The 24,959-nt window shown below is 34.3% G+C and overlaps 1 protein-coding gene across 1 annotated transcript in view; it reads left to right on the forward strand.

The window, feature by feature from the left end:
• TRDN (triadin) overlaps positions 1 to 24,959 on the forward strand; it is a 386,702-nt gene that overhangs the window by 338,321 nt on the left and 23,422 nt on the right. The window contains exons 27-38 of the mRNA XM_021088731.1: positions 3,533 to 3,562; positions 4,754 to 4,780; positions 5,153 to 5,200; positions 6,965 to 7,012; positions 8,192 to 8,212; positions 10,216 to 10,260; positions 12,795 to 12,815; positions 14,603 to 14,629; positions 15,870 to 15,908; positions 16,284 to 16,319; positions 17,056 to 17,100; positions 19,859 to 19,882. Coding sequence (XP_020944390.1) covers positions 3,533 to 3,562; positions 4,754 to 4,780; positions 5,153 to 5,200; positions 6,965 to 7,012; positions 8,192 to 8,212; positions 10,216 to 10,260; positions 12,795 to 12,815; positions 14,603 to 14,629; positions 15,870 to 15,908; positions 16,284 to 16,319; positions 17,056 to 17,100; positions 19,859 to 19,882 — 411 coding nt within the window. The remainder of the gene's footprint in view (positions 1 to 3,532; positions 3,563 to 4,753; positions 4,781 to 5,152; positions 5,201 to 6,964; positions 7,013 to 8,191; positions 8,213 to 10,215; positions 10,261 to 12,794; positions 12,816 to 14,602; positions 14,630 to 15,869; positions 15,909 to 16,283; positions 16,320 to 17,055; positions 17,101 to 19,858; positions 19,883 to 24,959) is intronic.

Genomic DNA, 24,959 nt, shown 5'->3' on the forward strand with positions numbered 1-24,959 from the left:
TCCTGTCAGGGGGGAAACCTTATTTAAAAAGATGAAACCACTGCAAGACGAGACGTATATAGTTCAGAAACGATTAATTGACCATTTTTGCTGATTACTGTAGGACACAGACATCCTGTCAGAAAAACAGCTTCTCTCATGCTTCTATTTTTTGGAGGGGGCATCTCCTGAGTCAGATGAACATTTCTGAGAGCCCGGGTAGGCAGCAGAAAGCTTTTAAAAAGAAAACACAGCAATCTGATTTTCAAAACTGTTAAAATTTTGATTCATGTCTTCCAACTCTATTAGTATAATAGGGCTGCTGAAATTAATACAAACTAGGTAGCTAAAAACAACAGGAATTTATTCTCTCACAGTTCTGGAAACTAGTTCAAAATCAAGTTGTCAGTGGGGCACGTTTCCCTTGTACCTTGTAGGGAAGAATCCCTCCTTGTCTCTTCTGGCTTCTGGTTTTGTGAGCAATCCTTGGTGTTCCTTGTCTTGAGGATCTCTGTAATCGCAGCCTCTTTCATCACATGAACATATTTTGCCATTGTGTCTTACCTGTACCTTTTCTTCTCTTCTTATAAGAACACCAGTCCTATTGGATTAAGGACCCACCCTACTCTCATATAACCACATCTTAACTAATGACTTCTGCAATTACCTTATCTCCAATAAGGTCACATTCTGAGGTACTAGGGGTAAGGACAGCAGCATATTTTAGGTGGCACACAATTCAACCTATAAAGGTCTACCTCCCCCCCCCCAAAATCTATGTTGTTTACATGTAGCAAAATACATTCATCCTATTTCAACTTCCCTAAAAGTCTTAACAATTTTAGCATCAACTAAGTCAAAATTTCAATTCAAAGTCTCAAATCTCATTATGTAAGTCAGTTATGGGTGTAACTCCCAGGGTGTGATTCTTTCTGCATAAAATTTCTCTCCATTTTTAAATCTGTGAAGCCAGAAAAAAAAAAAGATGCCTGTCTCCAAAATAAAATAATGGGGCAGGCTAGGGTAGACGTTTTCATTACAAAGGGAAGGAAATGAATGGAAAATAAAAAAGGGGTCATGGGTCCAGAACGTATCAGGGGAGATGCCACTAGATATTGAGGTCTGAAAATTTCCTCTTCTGCTCATTGCTGTGTCCTCTGGGTCACGTGGGGTGGCTCTTCCCTCTAGGCTCATCAGGTTGGCAGCCCTGCCCTCTCTACCTAGAAGGTCCAACAGCCCTGGCTTCTGAACCCATGGCTCTTCCCTTAGAATTGTTCTTCCTTCATTTCATTCTGTCTCTGTCCAGCATTGTTTTTGCTTGCACAAAATTTTCAGCAGTGCCCATTCCTGTGTTCAGTTCATGGGGATCCAAGCCTTTGGACAAGAGGGTCCTCCACAGCCCTTTCCTGGGTAACCAGTCTCTATTTATGCCTTCTGCTGAAGTAGTGGTTTTGATCCATAAGTTTGTCCAGCCATTTCCTCGGCCCTGTCTCCAGGGTATGTTATCTAGATAGAGTAAGAATTTTCTAAATCATCTAGTGCTGTTTCCTTTTGCCTAACAGTTCATATCTCAATTTATCTTATCTTTCCCATTTTATTATAAGCAACAAGGAAAGCCCAGGCTGTACCTTCCACACTTTATTTGGAAATTTCCTCAGCTAAATATCCATGTTCTTTACTTACACATTCTACCTTTGGAGTTCTCATCATGGCGCAGCAGAAATGAATCTGACTAGGAACCATCAGGTTGCAGGTTCGATCCCTGGCCTCACTCAGTGGGTTAAGGACCTGGTGTTGCTATGAGCTGTGGTGTAGGTCGCAGGCATGGCTGGGAACTGGTGGCTTGAGTCTGGTGTGGCTGTGGTGCGTAGGCTGGCAGCTGTAGCTCCAATTAGACCACCTGGGAATCTCCATATGCCATGGTAATGGCCAAAAAAAAAAAAGAACCAAAACAAAACAAATTCTACCTTTTACCCAACAGAAGAATGCAATAATATAGCCATGTTCTCTGACACTTTATAACAAAGATCACCCTTCCTTCAGTATCCAGTAACGTGTTCCTCATTTACTTCTGAGACCTCACCAGAAGCACATTTAATATTTCCATTTCTAACAACATTCTATTCATGACACTATATGAATTCTTTGAGATGACAGAGCTTTATTCTTTCTTTCTTTCTTTCTTTCTTTCTTTCTTGCTTGCTTGCTTGCTTGCTTGCTTTCTTGCTTTTTAGGGCTGCACCTGTGGCATACACAGGTTCCCAGGCTAGGGGTCAAATCAGAGCTGCAGCTGCTGGCCTACACCACAGCAACAGCAGCGCAGGATCCGAGCTGTGTCTATGAGCTAACACTGAAGCTTGTGGCAATGCCAGATCCTTAACTCACTGAGCAAGGCCAACTATTGAATCCACATCCTCATGGATACTAGGTTTGTAACCCACTGAGCCGCAATGGGAACTCCCACAGAAGCTTTCTTTATATCTGTCCTCAATTCTTTCTGAATCTTTAGCAGAATAGTTTTCAATGTCAATATTTCTGACAATAGTCTTTTCAAGACAATCTAGGGTTTTTTTTTGTTTGTTTGTTTATTTGTTTTTGTTTTTAATTATCAGTTACCTGAAAAACCTTCCAGCCTCTACCCATTACCCATTTCCAAAGTCACTTCCACAGTTATATGCATTTGTTACAGCAGCACTCCACTTCACAATACCAAAATCTATTATTTTCCTTGGATGGCTGAAATAAAGTATCACAAACCAGATAGCTTAAAGCAACAAAAATTTATTTTTACACAGGTCTGAAGGCTGGAGGTCCAAAATCAAGATTGAAGCAGAGCCTTACTTGTATTGAAAGTTAGGAGAATTTGTCCTTGTCTCCTCTAGCATCTGGTGTTCGCCAGCAGTCCTTGGTGTGCCTCGGTTTGTAGGTGGTGCACTCCAGTCGCTGCCTCCATCATTACATAGCCATCTTCTCCAGTGTGTCTCCATCTCTGGGTCTCTTTTCCTCTTCTTATAAAGACACCAGTCAGATTGGCTTAAGGGCTCACCATACCCTGAAATGAACTCATTTTACCTTAACTAACCACATCTGCAGAGAATCCTTTTTCTAAATGAGGTCACTTCTGAGTTATGGTAGTTTATGACTTCAACACAGTTTTGTGGGACATAATTCAAGCTGTAACCCTGTCTATTTCACGTAATATTCCATCAGATATATTTCAGGAACTCTTTCCAACTCTTGACATCAAATCATTGATCTTATGTTGACATTGGAACTATTCTCCACAGTAGTAATCTTGAGAAAACATAGAAAATTCAGGTTGATATCAATTAGCATTAGCAACAACTTAATGACAGGCAAGTACTTGGCATGATTTAAATTACTGTGTGTTTAATCATCCAATACAGACAACCCATCAGGAAACAAATAATTTATACTAAAATTTTGCTTTTTCAATTATAGTTAAGCAAAATAAAATAATTTTCCAAAGTAATTTATGCTTTAGTAGTTTTTTTTGCAGATTAAAAAAATCTGTCCTTTGTTTTCCCTTCAGAGTCACAAGTTAAAAAGGAAGCAAAACCAGGTAACTGTTTTTATTCCTAAATAGATATGGAGCTGCTATTACCTTCATTCTGGAACTTAACATGTCTTTCTACCCACCAGTGGGGTTTTACAGAGTCTCCCAAATCCTCGATATTGCTCCTATTCCATTGCTCAATACAGTTCTACAGTACTGAATTAGGTGAAAATAAGGATAATACACAGGCAAAAACATCTAGAATGTGGCTTTAAATGGACCTCAGCAGAGGCTCCAGGTTTCAGGAGACATTTCTTGTGGTCTTCAAAGTCTGGTATAATGCTTGTTTGCAGGTTTATTTCTGATAACACAGAGTTATAAAATTACAGAATCATGGACTACTGGGATTTAAAGAGAGAGGACAAGAACTTTTAAACATCTGCTATGAGCTAAGGAATGACATAAGATTTTAATTTTCTTCATATCACTACAAGAAATGTGCCACATGACAATTATTATCCATATTTAATATCTGTGGAAATTGTTTAAGATACCAAGTTTAGAAAGATGTTTTTCAAGACCTTCAAGTTAATGAATGTCAGAGCTAGGATTCTGCCCATGTCTGGTTTACTCAAAACCGTGGGTGCTCTTGCTAAGAGATTGTCTCAGACTAACAATTAATTTGTTAAGAGGCAACACTGACCTAAAATCAAGGCTATCTTTCCCAGTTTACATTGCTATGCAGCGTGTTAGGTGCTGGCTCTGGTACCAACTAGCTACTCACCTGAGGCAAGTTAAAAAAAAAACCCTCAGGCTTTATGGGAGCTATAGCTTCACTATAAAAAATTACATAGCAGGATTCTTAAATAATAACAAACTCAAGAATCCAAGTCTAGATGTATATTCAATACTATCTTATGCCTTTAATTCTCATCAGAGCTTACCTAGCAATTGATCATAAGTTTGAGTCTAGTTTATCTTCTAAATAACATACCTTTTTAATGTATCAAGGCTTAAAAATGCCTAAGTCCTGTCTTATGATTTATTTTCCTGACTGTATTTTCTTGCTGCAGAAAAGTATGTGTTATCAAATATTAACATTTTGCATTTTATCTTTTTTTCAAAACCAGAAGGATAATACCACTTAAAACTTCTATTTAGTCCTATTGCTACTTTTTATTTATTTTATTGTTAAATACTATAATTTTGAGGTAATTTAATTGAAATTTTTAGTAAATATAAATGTTTCTTTTCTAGTTTCATCTGAAAAAGCTCAAATACACAGTATGTATCAATTTCATCTGTAAGTCTTATATAGAATTTTTACCAAAATTTTTTTCAATAATATATTTTTGCAATCTGTGCCTCCACATTTGTGCTTTATTGCAGCCTATGCTTTGGAAATTATAGGTGCTTAAATGTAAATGAGAATTCTTGTCATATTGTTCTCATACAACCAAAACCTTTAAGTTTTTCATTTAAACTAGGATGACATGAACATTTAAGAACAGTTTTTCTCCATGGACACATTTGTTAAAATCTGTCAGTTATTTTATGCTTAACTAATCAGTGGACCATGTCATAGAGAAAATTCACCATATGTTAATTTGTAAAGTTTCTAAGTATCTGAAAAGAGTTTCTTTTCATTATTTTCAGAACAAGACTTACCCAAACCGGAAAAGACTGTTTCTCATGGTAAACCAGGTATTTTGCAGGTGGTATTTGTAGTATCAAATTGTCTCTCAGTGTTCTAGTTTTAGCAGGAGAAAGAGCTTAGAGTCAAATCTAAAGTTATTAGGGATGATTGTCATCCAGCTTCTAGAACAGCTCCAATTTCAGTCATCTTCACAGTGTTTATTTATGAAGAACCTGACCTGGCAGATGTAGCTAGATAGCTTGTGATCACTTCTCATCAGAGACTTAGTATAAAGACCATCTTTACCAGCACGAAATGGCTCTATCTTTTGTTTCATTCTGTTGGGGCAAGATATCCTTAGAAAATTAGTAATTCAGCGTGGGAGTGGTTCATTCAGACATGAACATTGTCAATTTCAAAAAAATCCCAAGAAAAGGAAATCAGCATTTCCTCCTGCTTCCCTTTCTCCCACTTTCTTTGCTCCATCTTTGCCTCCCTTCCTTTCTTCTTATTCCTGGTCTGACATTTTGGAGAAAGTAGAGGTAAGCCAATGTGTTCCACTCATAAGGGGAAAGAATTTACCCAAATTCGCTTATTAATTAGTTTTTATTTAAGAAAGAAACTTTAAGTTTTAATTTAAGCTAATTAAACATGAATTTCATCTGGAGGTTGCACTAATGCCTAGTTGTTCTGTAGAATATTGTGCTTTATTCCAGACTGAATTTTTTTACCTAATCTTGTGAATATAGTCAGGGCATTATCTTTAAAAAGTTAAAAGCATTTTCTCTAAACATATCTTAGAAAAGTTTTTATGTATACTTTTAAAATTTTACTTTAGAAAATGTGTTTTCAGTGGGTTTGAGCCAGTTTGATTTTATTTGTCTATGCTTTAAAGAATATGAGATACCAGCAATAAAAACTATAAAAATAAAGAAAGCAGGGCTGGGTTGTGAGGAGGTAGAACAGCTGTCCCTATGGACATAAGCAAAACCCCCAAAACAATTTTTAGAACCTTCTAATATAATGAATAATAAAAACCTATTGCATTCTTTACTGTCCTAAATGTCAACCATTTTTGAGGCAAAATACTAAGAGAATGAGAGAGTTTAGTCTCTCAGTGTATAACAAAGGCAATGCCCTCTAGTCACAGCTTTCTTTTATTTCAGTATAACATTTATACTCAAAACTTTCTCTTTCCCAGAGAAACTTTTTAATTAGGATATTCATTCCCAATGCTGAATGCCTGAAAAATTTAATTTTGTATAGACTCATTACACTAATTCCTCTACTTTGACCCAAATCATATTGACTATGTTTAGAAAAACATACAGCCCAGAAAACATCCCATAAATGTATCACTTTTTCCCTTCCCCAGCTTTGCACCATAAAGACCTTGGGTTCCAAGGCTAATCCTGGGTTCTCAGAGAGGTACCTTGCATAAGAAAGATCAAAAATTGTTTGTTCATATTCTTATTCAATAATGAAAAGGAAATACATGTTTTATGTATACTTCTGTGAAGATAAATGCAGTGAAATATAGTGAAGGCAAAGGATAGGATGTGCTTTGTCAGGTAAGGGAACTATTCAAATTAGGAAAACTTTTATGGCAAGATAGCTGCAAAGGACATCTGCAGATGGACACATTATCTTTGTGCTCCCATCCAATTTGAATGAAAGATATCACTTGCTATTTTGTTGAGCAAACAGCTATGTTTATCTCACTATTGCTATTATTTCAAAGAGAGTGCAAAATACCAAATTTGAAATATGTCACTGCTTTGTATTAATGCATTTAAAATTTCTGCTTATGTTAACATTGTTTCTTATCACAGATGAAAAAGTTGCCAAGCAGGTAAAAGCTAACGCAACAGAAAAAATAGGTAAGATATTTCAGATGTTTCTTCAAGTTTGTGCATTTTGGTGCCATAGATCCTAAGATTCTGGGTTCGTGTAAATAACTAAAAGATATACTCAATAAAAATTAGCAGTGCAAAACTAGAGTGACATAACTTTATTTTTTTAATGTGACTGACCTAAGCTTACATATAATTTATGAGAAAATCTGTGTAATGCATTGATTATCATGTACTGTTAGGTGTTTAATCTCATTTTCAAACCACGCTTCCTCAGATTTTAAAATCACAGAAATCTAAAACTTCCATGCATTAGATGGGATAATTTCTACTCATGAGAGTTCCACAGTGAATTATGTGATTGTATAACTTCTAAAAATTTGCCTCAAAGATGGATCAACAGAACATATAATATCAAAAAAAAATCAAAGTATTATTTTATGTGAGAAAAAAAGGATGGCACACACTCTTGCACTTCTGGAATTATTTCCTAAAAGGATGAACAAAATTAAATTTTTATCTCAACTGACATCCTGAAATACTGAAGCTCCTCCATTTGATTCCAAGGTGGAAATCGTACCCACCTTGGCCATGAATAGTGTCCCATCTCTTAATAAAAATCATCCCAAAGGAACAGGCCTGTGAAGTAATTTCTTTCTTTTAACTGAGATGATCAGGATCACCAGGATTTAAATGCTGTACTCAGAGGAAAATATAATAGAATTCATGAGTGAACTAATTATTTTTAGAAATTATGGACTATTATGTCCTGAGAAAGAAACCTCAAGGCTATTTTCACATTACTTCACAGGACCATTGTGATCTATTCCAACCATTGCCTAACTCATAATTTTAGTTAACGTTCCTCTAATTTACACCGTGAGGTATTAATATGACCCCTGAGTATCTCATTTAGTTATAAGAGTATTTTGAGATTATGAAGAAATTAGCCCAATATATTTGTGTCTCAAATATATAGATTGTTTCACATTTTACATAAAATTTTTGCAGCTTAGTTTTTCAGTAAGCAGTGTGATTAATAATTTGCTGACAGTGAAATAATAGTATTCAGAGAGAATGGATTAAGCTTAAGATAAGAAGAGAACCTAGAATTAGAAAGGAATGAATACAGATGTTAAAGAGGTTTTTTTTTCCCTCATGGTTTATATTCATCTTATGCCATTTTCTTTCTTTCATTCTCCACAGTTAAACCCAAACCAGCAGCAAGTAAGAGATGAAAATAAAATCTAAAAAGTGTTGCTTGGCCATTTCAACTTTACAATTTGCTTGGATTTTTAAAAATTGGACTTTTCAGTATTGTCTAAGGCTAGGGTACCTCTAGAGATGATAAATTGGTACCTCTAGAGATGATAAATTAACGCTATTGCTATAGCTTTGATTTAACATCTTTGTCTTTCACTACTGATTAATAATTCTCTATAATTATAGAAGAAATCACTAGAAGTTGTATCACGTATTATTATACTAAAATAATGAGTCCATATAGGCTATAAAATAATACTAATGAGTTAGAGAATATGGGCAATCTTTTAAGCATACACAAGGAATAACAAAGGAAAATGAAATGATATGCAGTTTTTGGTGTTATGAACTACATACTGTTTTTAATTTGTTTGCTTTAAACAGCATATAGTAGGTAGTCTTTGGTATTATGACATTCATCATTTTATTTATTATAAACATTTTTTCATTGGTTTATTAAAATCATGGAATTTTCTCATCAGTGTAGATTTCAAAGATCATCCATTTTATTATTCAAGAGCAATACAAACGTTACAGTGGTAGAGAGTTTAAAAAGTGACTACTGGGCTTAGGAAAGCATGAACATGTGTCCATTGTTACACAGGTACTAAATATGTCAAAATTGTGGTATTGGTTCTTGACTGATATATATTTGTGAAACAGAGGCTTTGAGGAAAGTAGGAGTGTCTGTTTGTCAAGTAGTATCTGGTTTCTGTATGAAAAACAGATTAAGTCCAAAGATGAATTTGGTAAGACCAGTTAGGAGGCCGTATTAGTGATTCAAGAGTTACAGCAAAGTACATGGAGCCTAAATAGAACTAGTCATCTCCTAGAACCTATTGCATATATTTTGAATGTATATTTTATATTATTTTTACTTCATTATACTTTTGCAGTGCTACTGTTGTGACGGTTTGTTAACTTGGATGTTGGCTTCTTTTATTGTGCATGCTTATTTAACATTAAAATTTATACAATTTAAGTTCGTGGAAGTTCATTCTCGAATGCTATCAATCCCTAATTTACAAATATCTAGTTAAGTCTTATAATATCCTAGGTCCAAAATCTCCCCACCTACTTCACTGTTGGTGCAAGATGATGGGGACAAATAGTAGTGTTTTCAGAGAAGCTCCAAATTCAGGATGAGGGAAGGAAAAGACAGGCAAACAAGAAGAGCTCAGGAAGACTAAATCTGGAGCTGATTAGTTAAAAACTACATTTGGCCGAGAGCTGCTCTACAATACAAATATTCTCAACCCCATCCAAAATATCCTACCCTATGTGGTTTGATTTGAAATACCTCTTTTGGTAAAAGAGAGAGATCTCCTAAAATTTATTTTAATTCAAATATTTTTCAGAGGGCTAAAAGGAATATCAATTACACATTTTGATTCAATTCATCATGTCTTAGATTTAGTTGAGATTCATCTGTGAGAATTTTAACTGGACCCCAAAAGAGAGGGTGGTCCAGAAAATTGAAATACGAAGTGTCATACTGTCTGGAATAAGACAAATCTAGGTTAAATTTTCAATGAGAAATTAATGACCAGCACCAAATTCCTTCTGACCTGGTAAGAAGGTAACTAGATGGAGTCAGAGAGGTAAAAAAGGAGTTCGTAAAATGTCATCTTCTTTAAAATATCCCCAAAGAATGACTCAGCCTTCAGCAAAGAAAGAAAAATTATCTTATTATTATTCCCCTCTTTGTCGTATTCTATCCTCTTCTTCTTATACCACATAGCCCCAAGAAGTTTAGCATTTTGAAGTATCTAACATGAGAATGAACCTGACCTTGTTTATGATGTCTTTCTATGGCAATATGCTTTCTGTGTTCCTAGTTACATGCAAATAACTTTAGGGGCATGCTTCCCATATAAACTGAGGATCACTTGCAAATATATAAATGAGAAATGCTTGCTACACAAACAGTCAGAAGATCGTCAGTTGATTTTGATTTCTCTCTTTAGAAAAAGCTGAACATCAAGAAAAAGAATCTCCATCTATAAAAACAGGTGTTTTGCTTTTTTGGCTTATATTGTCATAATTCATTACTTTTATTAAATTTTAAAATGGAAACAAGCATATTAAGTAATTTTCATTTTATTTTCTGGTAATGTTTAGTCTTGTGGTTTGTAGTAAAATCTAGTTTGTCTAACATAAGGGTTGTGTTGTTGACAAACATTTTGCTAAATATTATAACCAATATATATAGATTGCCAAACATGCTATTATCTTACAGCAGTATTAACAAAATAGTGCTTGCTTTCAAGTTTCATGAGACCCTTCCAAAATAGTATTACACTGCTGTCAATATTAATATCATATATCATATGATAATGTTGATTCACTGTTGATATAATGTAAAATATCCTATCAAATTACACATATTACATTTCACTGAAAACTAATCATGAATTTCATGAATTTTAACTTGGTATAATTTCTTAAAATAGAAGAAAGCTATTCTGTAATAGCTTTAAAAATATTATTCCTTTTTTTTTTTAATTTTTTTTATTTTCCCACTGTTCAGCAAGGGGGTCAGGTTATCCTTACATGTATACATTGCAATTACAGTTTTTCCCCCACCCTTTCTTCTGTTGCAACATGAGTATCTAGACATAGTTCTCATAAAGATGTATAATACTCGGCATAGTTCGACACTAAGGCATATAAGGGTGTCAACTTTAAAAAATGCAAGATGTGAGAGTTGTGAGTTAAGTTTTATTGGGGGCAAGTTAAAGACTTAAGCCTGGGAGGCAGCATTGCAAGTAACCCTAAGAAAACTGCTCTGAGGAGGAGAGGGGTGAGCCAGAATATATGAGTTTTGCAGCAAAGGGCAGGTAGTCTGACCAACGATTACAGGTTAAGGAATTTAGTGCTTTTCTATGTGTGGGAAGATACATAGCTCACTGAAATCATTCCTTTGAGATGCACCTCAGCTCTCTGGGGTCAGTATTCTGTGTTATCACATCCTGAGGGCTCACCATCAGGAGTAGCTGCAGTCTGATGGCTGTTCGAGGGCAGGTATTCTTTGTTTCCTTCCTGAGTTCCCTCAGAGCTCACAGGGGTCCAAGGTGGCCACAATCGCTGATGTCTGTGACATCCTTTGTTTACTGATATGGCAGACAAGATTTTATTTCTCTGGAGGCTAATTGTGAAAATATCCTTCCCTCTCCTTTTTCTCCCTATTCTACCAGTTCCTGTTCACACACTGTTCAATAATATCCAGAGGGAATTGCTGTTATTTCTTGATGTATCCTTTTAACACTATATATAAAAGCATATACATGTATAATACATATACACATACCTATATACAAATTATGTAATAATTTTTACACAAATAATTACATACTATAAATAGCTTTGTCCTTAGGTTTTTCTACTTAAGAATGTTTTTTTTGAAGTTTTTTATATCAGTATATAAAACATTTCCACATTCTATAGTATAGTTGCACACAGTTTGCTTAGTCTCTGATTGACATATGTTTAAGTTGTCTTACAAATTTTCTTTAATGATAAACAATAATAAATATATCTACCTGTCTAGTTTTATAAATTTATCTTTGGGATAAAATTCTTTAAAGAAAAATTTTTTAGTGCAATGATATATTCAATTTATTTTTTGTTTGTTTTTTTTTTTTAGGGCCACACCCACAGCATATGGAGGTTCCTAGGCTAGGGGTTGAATCAGAGCTGCAGCCACCAGCCCACACCACAGCCATAGCAAAGGCAGATCCCAGCCACATCTGCTACCTACACCAGAGCTCACGGCAATGCTGGATCCTTAACCCACTGAGTGAGGTCAGGGATCAAACCTGAGTCCTCATGGTTTCTAGTCAGATTCATTTCCGTTGAGCCACAATGGGAACTCCTCAATGTAATTTTTATAAATATCTCTGATTGTTCTCTACAAAAATTGTTATGTAATTTGTATTCCCACTGTTAATTAATTAGTTAATTGATCTAATTTTGATTAATTCAGATTCTTCACAATGATGAGGAAATGTCTAGTTTTCATGAATAGATAGATATTTATGTGTAAGACTACATAATTAATGTTTTTAGTTAATAATTTCATACAAGGTATATTGGAGAAAGATCATGTATTTAGATGGTGTATTTTTGTGTTTTTCACATACCATTCACTTATTCTTCCTGAGATTTTATTAAGTCAGCTTTTTCATTCAAAATATTGGATTGGAAGGGTGTAAATAGTTAATATTAATATATTCCAAAAGGACAATGGCAGAATATGTGTTTTATGCCACTCGGAAACTTTAAGGAGTTCATATTACTGTAAGCATTCATTTTGCATTAAATCAAAAATGAGGTTTTACAGGGATAAAGAAAACATAAAGACTCTATACTTTGAAGCTTTACAACTTCTTTGAGGAATTCATTGGGAATATTACTAAAAAAATTACTAAACAGCCTATTCTAATTCAAACAGAATTAGCAAATACAGAGCGATGATATTTTACCTATAGACAGAAAATGATCACTAATTTTCTTTTCTTTTCTTCTTTACATTTTTACTTTTTAGACAAACCAAAACCAACTCCAAGTAAGTGTACCATTCTAGAGTTTTAAGAATTTGCCATTTAATTATTTTAATTTTATACTTTCTTTAAACTACATGTGGTAAAAGATAAAATAGTATGGTATGTTTACTATTGCAATAGCTATTATGCCATTAACTATAGAAATGATTCTTGTTGACATGAATGTTTATGTATTGTATTCATTAATCTTTAAACATGTATTTGTTGAGTGACTATTGGATACATTTACTATACCAGCGTATGTGAGGGAATGCCTAAAATGACTTCTGTTGTTTTATCTGTGTAATTCAGTTACCATAGCTAATACCTGTGCAAAAAAAAAAAAAAAAACGGGGGGGGGGTTTACACCTCTCTTTTCTGTACTTTCAGTTTCGTTAGAATTTATTATGTAACCACAGTATGGAGATCCCTCTAGTCAATGCTGTGTTAAAAAAAAAAAAAGTTGTAACATGAAATTCCTGTCTTCAGTTATTTAATCTTAACACATTAGCTTTTAATTTTCGTATTCTCAAAGGGTGAAGATGAGTTGTTTTGGTATTTCAGGATCACTGTTTTGGTATTTCAGGATCATTATTTTGACATTTCAAACAATAGTAAAAATGCAACAATTTATGAAATTTTTGAAAGTTTGTGCAATATTATGTAAATTCATAAAAATGAAATTGTTTATTTAAAATTGTTAAATTATGACTCAGACATTACCCTGGGGGAAAATATTTGCATTTAAATCAAGAGTGTATCTAGAAGCTATGTCTAAAGTTTTTAAATGCCTGGGACTAACCTGGCTGTTTGAGTGTGATTATAGACTCTTACAAATGCATCTACAATTTCTTTTGAATGAATTTGATGTCAGTGGTAAATATTAAATGTTGCCTTTGGGTTGACAAAAATCTCTAGTTTATTTAATGTGTGTAATTGCTATTAATATGAACGGTATTACAAAAATTAATGATTGAAAGTCAAAATTAGAATCCTAATATAGAATACCACCATAATTATTTGCAAATACTATTTCGTTTGTGAAACATTATTCATTTTACATCTTCGTTCTTATAAAATATTTTAATTAATTTTCATTGAATTTCGAAAATAGCATCCAAAAAGTTATATTAGAATTATAATTATATATATCGGTTTTATAGGAAATGTTATCACTTGAACTGATTTGTGAGGAAAAATATATATTTTTTAAAACCTGCCTTATTATGGTTTTAAAAATAATTGGCCTGTAAATTTACTGAAGGAGCAAAAAGAAAGACCAGTTCAACATTATCATAGGCTAAAGATAAATAACATTTGTATATCTTGTCTCACCACTCTGACTGTAGTCACCACCATGAGTTGAATTTATATCTGTGACTTTTTAAAATTTCATCCCACAATCCCATCCATTGCACTTAGTACAACATGTGGTATATAAAGTTTCCTCATAAATATTCAATGAAAGAGCATGTGAAGATCATTTTAAAAATTTATGTAATGGAGATTAATAATTTCAAGAAAACCACCCAAAGGACTTCAAATTGATTCTTTCTACCATATATGAATAGATGGTTTAAGATCAGATTATAGAGTGATTTTATTTTCAGGATAGATATATCTGTTATAATTTTCACAAATATTAGTCACTAGCATGTCTCTTTGCCATTTTGAATATGTGTCTGTGTCATTACTATTATAATTTAATGAGAAATATCTGCAGATGAAGTTCAGTTTTCTATTACTAAAAAAAAATACTATCCTTTCCTTCTATTTTTCTTCTCTTTTTTTCTATTTTTTTTTTCTAAAGAGGAAACATCAGAAGTAACAGAATCAGGTAAATATTTACTTTCCCCGAGGAGATAACATAGTTCTTTGGGAACAGTCTGTAAATTTGAGTCTCAGTCTAGTTGTGTAACATTTGGGAATATCCCTTAAGAGGTCAGATTCCCAGTTTCCTCATCTGTAGAACAGACTTAATGACTTCCCAAAAGGATTCTTATAAGTATGAAGTGAAATAATAACATGTATAACATTTCTGCTACATACTTCGTTGTCACTCATTAAATATTGGTTTCCTAAAAAAAAGGGGGAGGAGTTGCCATCATGGTACAGTGGAAACAAATCCGACTAGGAACCATGAGGTTGTGGGTTTGATCCTGGCCTTGCTTACTGGGTTGAGGATCTGGTGTTGTCATGAGCTGTGGTGTAGGCTGGCAGCTATAGCTCCGAGTCAACCCCTAGCCTGGGAGCTTCCATAGGAATAGGTTCCGCCCTGAAAAAAAAAAAAAAAAAAAAAAATCAGTTTCTTTCTCGCTGTTGTCTGATAAATATAGTTGAAGAAAAGCATCAATCAACCAAAACTCTGGTTTGAAAAACATGTACCCACCCACATTTTGCCTAGAGATATGTTGTGACTCTTACATTGTTTTTACTCAACGATTTATTCATTTAGCATGCATAGCACCAGTCGAAATTCTCATTTCCTAAAGATAACAATAGAAAATTTTTTTCTGTTGTTACTAGTTTAAACTTATTAATAAACACATGGCTTACTCTAGCATTACTTTGGAGTATATAAAAAACAAAAACAGGAAGTTCCCATTGTGGCTCAGATGTAAAGAACCCCGCTAGTATCTATGAGGATGTGGGTTCAATCCCTGGCCTCACTCAGTGGGTTAAGGATCCAGCATTGCCATGAACTGTAGTGTAGGTTGCAGACGTGACTTGGATTCTTGCATTGCTGTGGTTGTGGTGTAGGCAGGCAGCTACAGCTCCAATGTGACACCTAGCCGGGGAACTTCCATATGCCACTGGTGTGGCCCTAGAAGACAAAAAAACAAAAACTGAAAGGAGCCATCTCTGCCTTCAGAGCCAGAGTAACCATGAATAACAAAAATATATATGTTCTCACACATGGGGTGGGGGGGTGTTATATTTTTTAATCATATCTTGAAAAAGCAGAGCCTTGACACTCTTGCACCTATGGGATTGCATTTCATCTTCAAATGTTTACTCCAAAATCAAATAAGAAAGTTAATCTTTTTTAAACTGGTGACATTATTTTTTCTCCCTAGCAAAGAAGAAAATTGAAAAATCTGAAAAGGAAAGCAAAGGTAAAGACATTTTAAGAGTTGTATATTAAATTAGTGCTAAAAGCACCAAAATCAAAACTATGTAAGTATACAAATTATATCTCATAAAAGCAATTCATGAAAATATGGACATGATTTTAATGCATGTATCAGAATTGCAGCTCAATTTTGGGTTATTCGAGGCGTGTAGATATTTTATTCTTATTAGATATCTAAGGGGAACAAGGATTTAGATCTCAAAGCAAACTCCACCTATTATTGCTAAATTAACAGTGAACAGTTCTTTTCATATAATCCTGAATTGTGAATATTGACTACATAATATGTAATTCCAAACCTTAGGAAGACCTATGAATAAATATGTTTATGACTCTAATTACCACTTTATCTCTATAGAAAAAGCAGAAATGAAACACCTTAAAGAAGAAAAAGGTAATACTTAAAAGATTGAAAAGCCCCGAAGCCAAAATATCTTGAGTCAGAATTTTTTAATTTCAATTTTAAGTAAAACTTTTATTTAGGTATATGATGATTGCTGGTCTGATTAAAAGAAGAAATGTGATAAATAATCAGTGGCCGTGTGGTAATGGCTGTAGTGGATGACAGGCCACTCCCATAGTATGCATTAATGTGTTGTGTCATTAATGTGCAACTAGTTAGAAGCTGCTTCACAATGTTACTTTTTTTCTTAACATTAGATATGTGTATTAGTAAAGTAATATAATTCAATAATCACTGATTTCCATGTAGTTATCTAAAAAATTTGCAAATGCTTTAATTAGATAAATATTCTATTAAGTCAGGAGGAAAACATTTGTAGACATACCAAAAAGAGAATAACAAAAGAAGACACTTATTTTTGGCTTATTCCTAAATGCAGTTGATCAGAATGACCCATTGTCCATGGATTCTAATTCATTTAAATCTCTTGTATTCACCGTAATCATGTTATATCTCTGCTTATGTTAAAAAAAAAAAAAACTCTGCTGCTAATATCTGTTTTTTTAGATATTAATAGAAGACAAGTTTTTTAAAATCACCCTGAGAAAATATTTACAATATTTAAATTATTCTCTGTTGCTAAAGCTTAGAGTTGAAGTGGGCCAAAATTTTAATGAAAATTTGCTTTGAGAATTCATATTTTAATTTATATTTTCTTTATATACAGTCCCAGCAAGTAAAGAAAGTCTTCAATCACACAATGTGACAAAAGGTAATCTTGAACTTTGTAAATATTCAAATGCTGTGTTGATATGGAGGTGCCTGAATTGTACTGACACTTAATATTAACACTAAATTTTTTTAAAGCAAGGAAGTCTAGCAGGTATACACTTCTGTTAACAGCAGAGGAAGTGAACAGATAGGAAATTTAGCAGGAAGCTTACATTTCAGTGGAAAACTAGAAAATATGGAGACCTAGAAACAGAACAACATAAACATTCAGTAGGATATTCCAGTGCATACCAGAAGGAAAATGTATTGCAAAAGACTTTTGTAACATTACTACAATCAAGAATGATAGAGTAGTAAAAACAGATAGGGCTGAGATTCATTTTATCTATGACCACATAAAATATAGCTAATCTCATGGGTATATTTTTATTACTTATAAATCAATCCTTTCAATTAATTTAGTTTAGACACAAAATGGGTAGTAGGGGGCAGATGCCAGCATGCACTTGGCAGGTAAATGTTCTTTACTAAAGTGAGAGTGACCTATTTTGGTGATATTATCATAAAACTATAAGGGTACAACTGAATTATACTGTCTGGGTGACAAAATGTTAGGTGAATCTAATTCAAAATACAATAAAATGTATAAAATGCAAATTATTTAAATTTGAAGTGCTAAGTAAACATGCTATATCTGAGCAAGAATTTTCATTTATAGTAAATACATAGATCTCTATTGTGTATGTGTATGGCAGGAGGTTTGGGAGGAGGGATTTTATATTCTACTGGTTTCCTGTTGCTGCATACTGTGTTATAAATACCCAAAATGGAAGAACATATCTAGACAAAATTGTCATTAATATTAAGGGGTAACATTTAGAATAAGAGAGCAGATAAAATTTGTGGAAAGATACAGTAATGCAATTTTTATTTTTATTTTTATTTTTTGCTTTTTTTTTTCTTTGTCTTTTTAGGGCCACACCCTCGGCATATGGAGGTTCCCAGGCGAGGGGTCTAATTGGAGCTGTAGCTGCCGGCCACAGCCACAGCCACAGCAACGCAGGATCCACGTCACAGCCATGGCAACTCCAGATCCTTAACATACTGAGGTACAAGGCCAGGGATCAAACCCACAACCTCATGAATCTGACATGATTACTAGTCAGATTCATTTCTGGTGAGCACAGTGCGAACTCCAGGAACTCAATTTTTATGTTGGAACACTCTCCAAAATCTTACTTGATATCTTTTAAAATATTCAGCCAGAAGAATGAAAAGGAAGATTACTTAGAAAATCTGTGGCTATGTCCTTTCTTATTACTAGTGCAATTTCCTCCTGAGTACAGCAACAGTTACATTCCCAGTTTAAAGCTGAGTTGATGTTAGGTGATGGGAAGTCTAATATCTCAGAGTGTTTCCACCATAGAGATGAGAATTGGCTCTAAGTGGGGATGATGCCAAAGACTTAGTAGCTAAGCCCATTCAATCCCATCTTAACACTCCTACCACACTGTGGGAAACATAAGGGAAAGCTTTCTACCAATTAGAGCAGCCCAAAGATGAAATGTACTCCACTTTGTACCCAGGGAAGTGGTCTATTAGAGCTAAGACTAGAGGGCTGTACAAGGGATTCTAGAATTTGGACATTCTTGCTCTTTTCTGTGAGTCCATTATTTCTAAGATCTTTATTTTATGATATCATAGCAGGGAAAAATTTTTCTTTGTGAAAGCACAAGTCCAACCCAGAGCCAGCTGAGAACATAGGCACATTCTTATTCATTCATTCACTCAACGAATTGTTCACTTCATCTCGATATGTGTATTTTATTCTTTTCTAAATCCTGATCTCTTTAACCAATGCTAATATTTTAAAGGAAAAATTATAACATTAGTTTTACTAAAGTATTTTTCTGAATTATTTCATTTATTTTTCAATTTTATATATGTGCTTCTCTTATATTACTGATAATATAACTATTCCAAATAAAAATGTTTTAAAGAACTTTTCTATTGGCATTAACCTAACGTTTGCCAATTTGTATTTCTTAGGTTTATATCAGAAACTCTACAAGTCTCAAAGTAAAACATGTTATGCAGATTCCTTAAAAAATTATATTTTTTAGCCTAGCCCTTTAACTTAGACTGAGGTTAATGGAATATAGATGTTACCAATCCTCTTTTTTTTAGAAAGTTAGAATGTCTGCTATAGTATTTGAGACAAACATTTCACTTTATATGTTTGTCTTACCTACATACAGTTTAATGGAAAAACATATTTGAAGAATTATAATCTCTCATTGAATCTAATAAATAAATGATTATGGAAAATTAAACTGATTCTGCATGTCGCTTTTTGAGATTAATGTTTTACAGTCTACTAGGTAGTTATTTGTCTTTATTCATCTCTGAAAGGAAAATAATTCTCAATAATACATTTTATGGAATTTGGAATCTTATAGCAAATATTTAATTACATCATGCAAAGTAATTTCAATGGAGTTAGGTATAATTATAGTTAAACCAAAATAATTTAACTCAGATCCTGCTGATTTTAGTAAAATTGTTTAAAAAGCATAAATATGTCGTGACACCTGCAATAATTAATAGCTTTTTTTGATGTCTCAAAACAATTAAGATAGTCAAAGACATGTTCTCAGGCAATAGAGAGTTATATTTCTTCACTAACTCTTAATAAGGAAGAGAGTCAAAAGATACTGCATACTTTTACATAGTCTATTGATATGTAATTTCTTTGCATTTTACCCGAGTTAAACAAAACTTGTTTTCTTTATTTTTAGCAGAAAAACCTGCAAGACTATCAAGTAAGTACTGCTTGTATTGATGATAAATTCTCTTTGGAGCACAGTATGAATTTCAAGCTGAAATTCATAAAATATTTATTTTTTAGTGTGTTCAGAGATTGAGTCATTTCATACTAAACTCACTGACAGGAATTTGATAACTTTTAATCTGACTTATGTTGAAACTTAAAAAACAAAACTGCCTCATTTGAAATGATACCATCTAACAAATACCTTATCATGTTCTTGAGCCTGAAGATAAAATTGACTTGCATTCAATACATAAATGTTTTCAGTGATTGAGGCAGAGTGAAATACAATAATTCTACTTCTGCCTTAAACCCTCTATCACTAAAAACTTGCTGTAGAGCACATATGATTGAGCAATACTATTTCCTTCACTGTTGTTTTCTAATGCTCATTAACTTAATTATAATTATGTATCTGAGAATACATAGTTAGGAATGGATATAATCTTGCATAGCATAAGCAGATCAAACTCTCAGAAAACACTCTCTGGAATATTAAGATCTAAGTATGAATAGAAGCTCAAAATATACAGGATACAATTGTAAATTTCCCTATAAATTCCAGAAAATAGCAATTTTCCTTCCCGTGTTTCCACACTTAAGAAGGTAAATCAGAAGTTCCCACTGTGGCGCAGTGGGTTAAGAACCCTACTGTGGAGGCTCAGGCCATTGCAGAGGTGTGGGTTTAGATCTCAGACCTGACACAGTGTCTTAAAGTATCCAGCCTACATTGCAGCTTCAGCTCAGTTCAATCCCTGGCCCAGGAACTTCCATATGCTGCAAGTGTGGCAATAAAAAGAAAAAAAAAAGACAAATCATTTTAAATCAATGCTATCTAATGAAACATCATGAGAACCACATGTGTAGTTTTAAAAAATTTCAAGTACACATATTAAAAAGGTGAAAAGAAACAGGTGAAAATAATTGTAATAATGTTATTTAACTCTCTATATACAAATGGTAGTTAATGTAGAAGTGTATTGATAGTTTACATAATTTTTTTGAGCCTTTGAAATTGTGTGTGTGTGTGTTGCATTTCAGGCATGTTTCAATTTGTGTGAGTCATATTTCAATTCCCTGCTGCCCAGGTTGATCAGTGGCTATTGCATTGAGCAGAGCAGGTCTCAGTGTTTACTGAGTGCTTCTGCTGTGCCCATCATTTAGTCAATATTGAGGACAATACAAGATAATCAGTAAGGGTAGTCCTTGCCATACATCTCATTCAGAGTACTTTGACTGCAAATAATAGAGCCAACATGGACTTGCTTCAGACATTAAAAAAAAAGGAAAATAATTACAAGGGTACAGAATTGTCTCACTAATTCAAGCAAAACTTAGATTTGATCCTCAGGAAAGCCCTCTGAAACATCCCACTCCACACCCTTCACCTATAGCCAAAGGTAGTCAGGACAGTCTACATATAGGAGGTAGTTCCAGAATTTGTATTTGAAAAATGGTTAGGATTGGATAAATGGAAAAAGGGGGTATAAAGGAAAAACTCACTTCTCCTGTGTGATTCCCCTTTACTCTCACTCACACTACTACCACACTCCTAACACTTCTGACACCAGACAAGTAGGATTTTTCTCACACCAACCGTGTCTCTATGATCCTAGCTGAATGTCCTACGATTCAGTTCAATGCAGTTCTGATACTAACTGAAGTTAGCACATTGCAGGTTAAGGACTCAGTGCTATGAGACTACCCTTCAAATTCAGATGCCAATCAAAAATAGTAGTCCCCCAGGTTATCCACACCTTCTACCCTACCTGGCTACAGATTAGAAGTTCCTAGGACATCCCTCCCTTGGATTAAATTATTTGCTAGAACAGCTTACAGAAATCAGGGAAGCACTTACTCAGGTTTGCCAGTTTATTATATAATAAAATATACGGTAAAGGATACAGATGAACAATCGGATGAAGACATTCATAGGGTGAGACCTGGAAGGGTCCCAAGCAGAGGGGCTTCTGTTCCTATGGAGTTGGGGTGCACTACCCTCTGGCATGTAGATATGTTCAGAAACTCAGAAACTTCTTGAACCTTGTACTTCTGGGACTTTTATGGAGGTTTCATCATGAAGGCATGATGGATCATGAACTCAATCTCTAGCCACTCACCCCTTCATGGAGGATGGGGGATGACGCTGAAAGTGCCACACTTCTAACCATAGCTTGGTCTCTCTGATGACCAACCCCAATCCAGGGGCCCACCAAGCACTGTCGAATTAGAACAAAAGACTCTCCTGTCATTAAGGAAATTCAAATAGATTTAAGAGCTCTATGCCAGGAACTGGAGATACAGATCATAATATATTCTTTCTGTTTCTTTACATAGGCAACGGAAAAAATATGGTGTGCGGAAGGAATCAAAAGAAATGTTGGCTGGAGTTGAGGACTTGTGTTAGAAATCGGTGATAGGAAAGGACATGTAGGGTGAAACTATGAGCTAGAGAAAATGCAAGCCAAAGGGCTTTAGACTTATTACCATGGAAAGCTATAGTGTGCTTTATATAAGAGAGTGAAATGTGAAGGAATCATCAGAAAGTCTAGCCTCACAAGAATAGTGGTAAGAATAAGAGTAGAAACTGAAGAGAAAGGATGAGGAAGTAAGTGTATTGCTTCTTATTGACCCTATGAAATAAATGTTCAGGACATCACAGAATGATATAATAAATTGGTTTCTGAGTATATTAAGAATATATTTTCTTTAGCCCCTATTTTTTTTAATCATGCTTTTTTAGAGGCAATCATCAAAAACTGACTCAGATTTATCAAACAGAACATGGTAGAGATAATTTAAACTAAAGAACCACTGTTCTTTTTCTAAACCCTTCTTCAACATTATGTACATTTGTTAGTTTTTTTTCTTCAGTTTCTTATTTCTTTTTCAGTTATTTATTTGTCTTTAGCTATAAATAGTTCTTGCTTTGAGCCCATTGCTCCCTTCCAACTGCATTCTCTACCCTAGTGCCTGTAAATCTTGTCTTCTGAACAGGACCAGATCTCCCACCTCTGATAGGTCACTTTTTCTGCTTTGGTGTTAGATGCACAGACTGTAATTCATCCCCAGATTTTTTTGGTGGGGGTGGGGGAGATTGTTACTGTGTGGAAAAAGACTGATGTAAAAGAGAGGGGAGGTAATCTCTTTCTAAATTCTTGTGGCTTGCTCTGAGATTCTTGAGGTCGTCTTAGGGGACTGGGTTCTCAAATGTCTGGGGTTTTATTATTGGGATAAAAAAAGAATCAGTGGTGCACTGACATGTCTCTATAACATCAGTGAAAGTAATGTTGCAAACTCAAATTTTCCATAATTCACAGAGGATTATGGTCTTATCAATGCTTTTTGAGGGTTTACTTTTTTTTTTTTCCTGTCTTTTTACCTTTTCTAGGGCTGCTCCCATAGCATATGGAGGTTCCCAGGCTAGGGGTCTAATCAGAACTGTAGCCACCTGCCTACACCACAGCCACAGCAACGCGGGATCCAAGCTGTGTCTGTAACCTACGCCACAGCTCATGGCAACGCCAGATTCTTGATCCACTGAGCAAGGCCAGGGATCGAACCTGCAACCTCATGGTTCCTAGTCAGATTCGTTAACCACTGCACCACGACGGGAACTCCTGTAGGTTTACTTTTTAAGGATGTCGCTTTCTAATTTAGAAATAGTCATTTAATTTTCATTTTTTATCCTTTTTCTTTATAGATATAGTAAATATATAATGAATAATTAGCTTTCCATGGAGTTTGAAGGAAGCTATCAAGAGGCGTTAGATTGTATTATATCTATTATTTTAAAAATTAGAAGCAAAACAAATATTCACATTCTTGAATACCCTAGTATTCAACCATTTCTTACTGATATTAATATTTTAACTCTTTGAAAAACTTTTTTCTTTGAAAATACCTTGTATATCCTAAAACATCATTCCCTAGAAACTTGCCCAAAGGCAAAATATGAAATAAAACAAAGGAATGAGAAATACATCATTAAAAACAAATGGTGACAAGGAAAGGCTTGCACCTAGAAGAGTTTCAAGGCTGTTGACATAGCTGAGACACTGACCAGATATTTATAGCAACAAGTGTTGGGGTTTCAAGAGAAAAGATTTATAAAATAGTGGGTTCTTCTGTTCTTATTGTCTAACAATCAACATTTAAGTATAACTAGGTTGGTTTGCCCCTCAAAATGAGTATTTCAAAGGAGTGATATAGGAGTTCCCACCCTGGCTCAGCGGAAATGAATCTGACTAGTATCCATAAGGATGCAGGTTAGATCCCTGGCTTCCCTCATTGGGTTAAGGATCCTGCATTGCATGAGTTGTGGCTCAGATCCAGCATTGCTGTGGTTGTGGCACAGGCCAGTGGCTATAGCTCCAATCCCACCCTAACCTGGGAATATGCATATGCTGTGGGTGTGACCAAAAAAGACAATAAACAAACAAACAAACAAACAAATAAATAAATAAATAAATAAATGGAGTGATGTAGTAAGAACATTTCTTGAGATGATTCTATGTGGAAATGTAACTTTGGCATCTTTTTCTGTAATATATATCTCTGATATTGTAAATAGTGAGGAATTTGCTATTAGCACTTCACCAAAATTACCTGCATAGGCAGGTTTTGATCATTATGAGTCTCTGAGATTGAATTTCAATATCAAAAATAATTAAAATTTTAGAAATTATTCTGATAAAATCTAATGTTTGTAGAAGTTAATTACTTTTTGATAGAATCTCAAACAAGCCCAGCAGTAGGCTAGTCAGGATTTCCATTTTTTTTAGACAACTTCCTTTGTAGCTTACATTCGTGATTTGCTTTTTAATGATTTCTAACTTTTAAAAAGCTCATTCGGAGTTCCCATTCTGGTGCAGCAGAAACAAATCTGACTAGTAGCCATAAGGTTGCAGATTTGATCTCTGGTCTTGATCAATGGGTTAAGGATCCTGTGTTGCTGTAGCTATGGTGTAGGCTGGCAGCTGTAGCTCCAATTTGACTCCTAGCCTGGAAACCTCCATATGCTGGGGATGTGGCCCTAAAAAAAATAAATAAATAAAAATTTAAAAGTT

Source organism: Sus scrofa, chromosome 1 (assembly GCF_000003025.6).
Source record: "Sus scrofa isolate TJ Tabasco breed Duroc chromosome 1, Sscrofa11.1, whole genome shotgun sequence".
Taxonomy (NCBI): Eukaryota; Metazoa; Chordata; class Mammalia; order Artiodactyla; family Suidae; genus Sus; species Sus scrofa.